This window comes from Apteryx rowi, unplaced genomic scaffold, assembly GCF_003343035.1.
Source record: "Apteryx rowi isolate R43461 unplaced genomic scaffold, aptRow1 scaffold_228, whole genome shotgun sequence".
NCBI lineage: Eukaryota > Metazoa > Chordata > Aves > Apterygiformes > Apterygidae > Apteryx > Apteryx rowi.
In genome coordinates this window covers 595,950-601,464 of record NW_020448619.1, presented here as the reverse complement: position 1 = coordinate 601,464, position 5,515 = coordinate 595,950, and the positions used below count along the sequence as shown (strand labels likewise).

Genomic DNA, 5,515 nt, shown 5'->3' with positions numbered 1-5,515 from the left:
TATAAGGGAAGAGCTTTCAAAATAAGAGCTGAAGACTCTACCAGGCCTACCTTCCATCAGAGCAGGGCATTTCAAACTGCTTTTCTGTGGGTGGTTGCCAAGAAAAGCCTTTATTGTCGGGAAGGTATCCTGCAAATTGGAAGAGATTGGAGAATCCTAAGTGTTTCATTGCTAATTGAGGGAATATTATCTTTTTAATCTTACAGCCTAGGCATTTTTCTACACCAGTTTGTTTGTCAGCACTTGACAATTTTTCTCCCCAGATATGTGCTAATTTGCACCTTAGGGAATGTGAAAGGGCTTGGCTGGCCAGCCCAAACATTTGTTCCTGTGAAGGTACCTGGAAGAAAGTTGAGTGCAGACAACTTTATGGAGGACCTCAAAAACCATTGGAATATTCAAGCCACCTACTCTTTGTACGTGGTGATTTCAAACCACTCTCCTATTCCACAGGGTGGAGGCAGAAAGTGAAGCCCCCGGTAGGCTAGGAACCAGATGCACAACCCAGGAATCCCAACACTCAGGTCTGTGCTGTAGGCACATACCCACTTAGCTGTCATGTCAAAAATAGGATTTGGAGGGCTCAAGTTTAGTAAGACATCAATGTGGTAAATGTTGCTGTCAAGCCATTTGTCTGTCTCATTTGCATATGTGCTGAACTGTCTATTTTGCTTACAACACACACTACTCATTTATCTTGTGTGTGGATCTGATTTCTTCTACTGAGCCCACCAAGACTAAAGAGAAGTTTGGGTAACAGTCTAGAATATGAACTGGGTAAGTTTGGTGCCATCAGGATCTATGCTTCTTACTCCTGAAGAGAAATAAACTCCAGTTTACCAAAAAGGGAGAAAATTTGGAGCTGGAACACCTGACTTCAGTCAGACATGTCCATCAGTGGATTTGGACCTGCACCAGATTCTTGGGGAAAAAAAGCATTGGCTTTCAGCTAAGTATTACATTATAAAATCCTCAGGGAGATGTTTACTTTAAAATAACCAACTTAGAAGACCACATTTGGGAGAATCAATTTGCCAGAGAAGTTGATTTTATCAGACTGATCCAAGGACAAATGCTTTACTGGCAGAGGAGAAAAGCTTGTTTTCGGTTTGGGATATAAATTATTATCCAGTGATCTGCATGCTTGAGCTTTCCTTGCTATAGACTCATCACTGAAGTAGATATGGGCTGTGATACACCAGTCAAGGGTAAAATTATGTAAGGCACAATCACTCTTTTGTCTTCACCCCCCATTTTTGAATGGAAAAACCTCTTTGATTCCTCTAAGGACACAGTCTGACCAACCCCACCTCCAGGAGTGTGATACGCTCCTTTCAAAAAAACAGCTTGGAGAGTTCAGCAAATAACGAGGGAAAAGTAGGGCAGCCTTTCCCCAAGCACCATGCTCAGATCTGCAGGGACATAGCATCAGACACTTTTATCTGCAAAGGAAAGGGCTGTGGCAGGTGCAGCGAGCCAATCAAAGGCTGACCTAAAAGACTAGAGGCGCTGTACTCATCTACAATCCATCCTGAACAATTTGTTCAACTGGCCTGAAACAAATACTGCTGCGAGGGAGAATTTACATGTGTGGAAGCTCAAGTTCCAATTAGCTAAGGAAATGGGTCCTGGGAGATCAAATTAGTTTGTGGCAGCAGGAAGACAGTTAATTTAGCATGCTCAGACAAGCAATTATTTCTTTCCCTAAATACCACTTTCTCCATGCATTGCTGTCTTTCTCTCTCTGCATTGACTCACACCCATATCTTGTACATTTGTGAGTCTTTTAGAAGCAGTTCTGCAAAGAGAATAATCTGGGTTTTAGTTAAGATAGCAGAAGAACAAATTGCAGACAGGCCCAAAAGGGTTGCTGAGAACACATATGGAATTGCAAATGCAGGGCAAAGCCTCGAACAGCTGCTGTACACAGAATTAGTGCCAAGCCCCCCACTGCCTGGACATTTCATGACAGGAAAAGGGAAAACTACAAGTTTATTAGTTCACTTTCATCAAGGAGGACTGCAAATGTCCCATCCTTACACCCTAATCATGCCAGAAAGGAACTTATCAGAACTGTTTTTGCTTACTTCACTATCAGAAACATAGGCTGCTTTCATAGCACACAGAGGTAAATTTTCAACTATTGCACAAAAGGACTGGGGCTTGACCTTGACCTCAAAATTTGGAAAGAATCCTCTTCTTTATGATGTTTGACAAATGAGGAAAAGGTTTTGTTGTTGGGATCATGATGGCACCTAGAGGCCAAGTGAAAATTCAAGTCTGAATTAAAATCTTTCCTTTGCACTTGAGTTTCACTCTTTTGTCAATAATTATTCCAGGACCCTTCTAAACCAGTTATCCTGGATAGAAATGACTTGTGTTCTTACAGAAAACTAGCAGAGAGGACACCTTTGCAGGCACAAAGTTCAGATGTACGTGGTGGGCTTTTAATCATGCCCCATTTCCAGAGGTAAAATGGAATTTTCCTAGACCGTAAAGGAATCTGCATCAAAACAAAATACCTTATCTTTTTACTTTTTGTTCTACACTAACAGGAATCAGAGAAGTAGTGGAAGTGCTATTAATCAGATATAAAATGACAACGTTCAGCTCAGTATTTCCAAATCTGGTATGGTAATTTTATCCAGAAGCTTATTACAATAAAATACAAGCCTAAATCCGGTGTTTGTTTATCAGGGAAAAGAAAAATTAACTCAATTTATTGGAAGCAGTCAGGCAGGCTATTCAAAATGTTATTCAAAATGTACCGTAGAGGTTTCCTATTATTTGATTAGGGCAAGCTACACAGCCAAATTGACACCAGGAAGAAACACCTAGTACTCAAGCAACACGGTTCTTTTGGAATGAGCCTTGTGCTCACTGAACATTTTAACCTGCTACAAATTTTAAGCTTTAAACAGTCCGAGCTGTTCTTTGTCAGCAGCAACTTTCACAGTTTAAAAGGAGCCTCTCTGTGTAGACCCAAAGGAATAAATTGTTGAGTTCAGGACACCCTCTATATATCTGCATTAGATATCAATATTCTGTACTGTTGCACTTCCTGTAACTGTTAAAGATACAAGACAACAAAGGGGTAATTAAGATTTATTCTTAGGAAGGAGAAATATCAGTGTACAATATATCTTATTTATTTTATTTGTGTCCCAACAGCAGTGCCACTTGATTCCAGCACTGATTCCAGGAACTTAAAAAAGACTGAGTGGCCGCTTGTATTTACCTTCTTGGATAAGCTTCTCTTTACGATCCTGTGGAAGAGAGAAAAAAAAAAAGTTCATCACTACTCTATTAAAGAAGACATTTCAATCAGCCTAGGATAAGAGAAAAGCAACTCTAGTATTTCAGCACCATTTTAATCAGCCTAGGACAAGAGAAAAGCAACTCTAGTATTTCAGCACTGAATAGAGGAAGATGGCACCACAAAAGCACAAATCCTGACAGCCATTGTGGTTAAAAAATAAAAAACAAAACAAAACAAAAAACCCAAGACATATAGCTTCACCTATCAGCTAGGAAAGCAGTGCTCAGATTGGTCTCTTTGCACATCTATCCATTCTCACAGGCCAGCAAGGTCCAACTCCCGTGATATATTTTTCACCAAACTAGTTATGTTCTAGTTAATTTATACAGCAGTTTCTACCTCCTCCTTCTGGGTGAGTAATCCACAGTTTAAGAAGTTTCTTCACAATGAAATCTTTCATAACTTGCCTAAATGTTCCTTTGTTTGCATTCACCCCATTTGTATCTCACTCTGCAGTCACGTGCCATTCTACTGATAGGTAGAGTGACAGTATCTAAAAACTTGCAGGCATTGTCAAGATCCCTTCTGCTGGACAAAACCAGAGAAAAATTCCTACTTAAGGTCTTACGTCTGAGCAATTTAAATTTATTTTCTACTTCCCCAGGTCCCACAACAGTCACTTCTTAGAGAAAAGAATGTAATAACCACCTTGCTTTACATAATATTGGAAAACAAAGAAACCCCCCAGAACATCAGTAAGGGAACTGGAGTAAGGAAAAAGAATTGTCCTGGAGACTGCATCAAAGACTTCAGCTTAAATATTCCCAGGCAAGTATGTCTAGATTTCACTTTCAATCACTCAATTTTATTTTCAAGCATTTATATGCTAAGCCACCCAAGTGTCACAAAACCAGCATGACAAAATACTGTAGAGACGCTAAGTTTTAAAGATATTTATATCATCGTGTTCTATAAGTTTCCTAAAACCTGTATTTTGGATTTATCCCAAAAACCAGCATTCCTTACAAATATTTTGTTATTTTTAACTGAAGTTTGTACTTCCTGGTCTATGATTTGATCTAAAAAACAAAGTTACTTTCTTGCAAGAGAGGGAAATAGAACTGTTTGACAACAGCCACAAATTCAGTAGTAAAAACAGCTACTGTCTGCCAGTCAGCTATTACTTTCTCATGCATATATCTGAGCATTTTAAGAATGATCTACCAGTGCTTAGACTATGACACCCACATTTCAGGAGCCGAAAGAAAAGCAGAATAAACCTTCCAAAAGCACAAAAATCCAAGTGAGATCAGGAACAGTAATTGGGGTTAGTACTCATCCTTACCTACTTCATAAGAATGGCAAAAGATCACAAAGACCTTGCCGGTCTGTCATCCATAAACTGTCTATTTATTTACTAGAAAACGCAGCTACTGTGTGTCAACAGCTGGAAATAATAGTCTACTATAATTCATTTACATAGTGCTAGAGAGAACTTTAATATAGTCAAGCATCCTAATCAGGGAGATTGACTGGCTATATCTGTGGATACAATGCAGGACACTTGGCACAGCTGGACGCTGCAACTAGGCATAAGGTAGTAAATTCAGCACTAGTCTTCCTCCCCTCTTTGCTTTTCTGGGATTAAGCACCCTTAGGACCAAGGGTCGCTTATTCACTCAGTGTCTAGGCAGAGCTCTGTTTTACGGTTTGGCTTTCGTGAAGGCTCAGAACACACTCACCCTGTCAGCCTTAAAGACATAAATCCAGAATAGGATGGGCCCTACGGCAGACACGACCCCCAGGAAGGACGTCTTGGGTGTGGGGCGGAAGGTCGGGTACACGTTCTGCGTCCTCGCGTAGGCCCAGCGGATCAAAGCAGGGTCTTCCTGGGGGCGACAGAAAGCGGCAGTGAGCCCCCGGTGCCGCCCGGGGCCCGGCCACGGCCCCCGCCGCCGCCGCGCCCGGAGGCCGCGAAGGCCCCGGCCAGCCCCGCCGCCGCCCGGGCGCCAAGGTCGCCGGGAGGGCAGCGCCACCCGCCGCACTCACGATAACGGCCGGCCGGTGCGGGTCGTTGAGCTGCAGCTGGTACTGCCGCTTGAGCCGGGCGCGGATGGCCAGGCGCTCCGCCTCGGCGCGCCGCTTCTCCGGCGACGCGTCGTACGTGGCGGGGTCGAGCTCGGCCGGCAGCGAGACGTAGCGGTTGGGCCGGTACGCCTCGGCCGCCCACCCGCCGGCCGGCCCCGCCGCCATCTT

General features: G+C 42.9%; 1 protein-coding gene across 1 annotated transcript; it reads right to left on the bottom strand.

Annotated features, from left to right (window-relative positions):
- Nucleotides 1-3,088: 3,088 nt before the first annotated feature.
- NDUFB4 (NADH:ubiquinone oxidoreductase subunit B4) lies at nt 3,089-5,512 on the bottom strand. The gene is made up of 3 exons (XM_026065460.1): nt 5,309-5,512; nt 5,002-5,148; nt 3,089-3,266 (listed from the first exon to the last, which is right to left on the bottom strand). The coding sequence occupies exons 1-3, from the start codon at nt 5,510-5,512 to the stop codon at nt 3,207-3,209; spliced, it is 411 nt and encodes a 136-aa protein (XP_025921245.1). The 3' UTR covers nt 3,089-3,206.
- Between the last annotated feature and the right edge of the window lie 3 nt (nt 5,513-5,515).

What these genes read in the sequence shown, in the direction of transcription:
- NDUFB4 (XM_026065460.1), bottom strand. Translation starts at nt 5,512, where the DNA reads ATGGCGGCGGGGCCGGCCGGCGGGTGGGCGGCCGAGGCGTACCGGCCC. An exon ending in CGCACCGGCCGGCCGTTATC is followed by an intron (nt 5,149 to 5,308) that starts GTGAGTGCGGCG and finishes TGTCGCCCCCAG; the next exon opens with GAAGACCCTGCTTTGATCCG. An exon ending in ATGTCTTTAAGGCTGACAGG is followed by an intron (nt 3,267 to 5,001) that starts GTGAGTGTGTTC and finishes TCTCTTCCACAG; the next exon opens with GATCGTAAAGAGAAGCTTAT.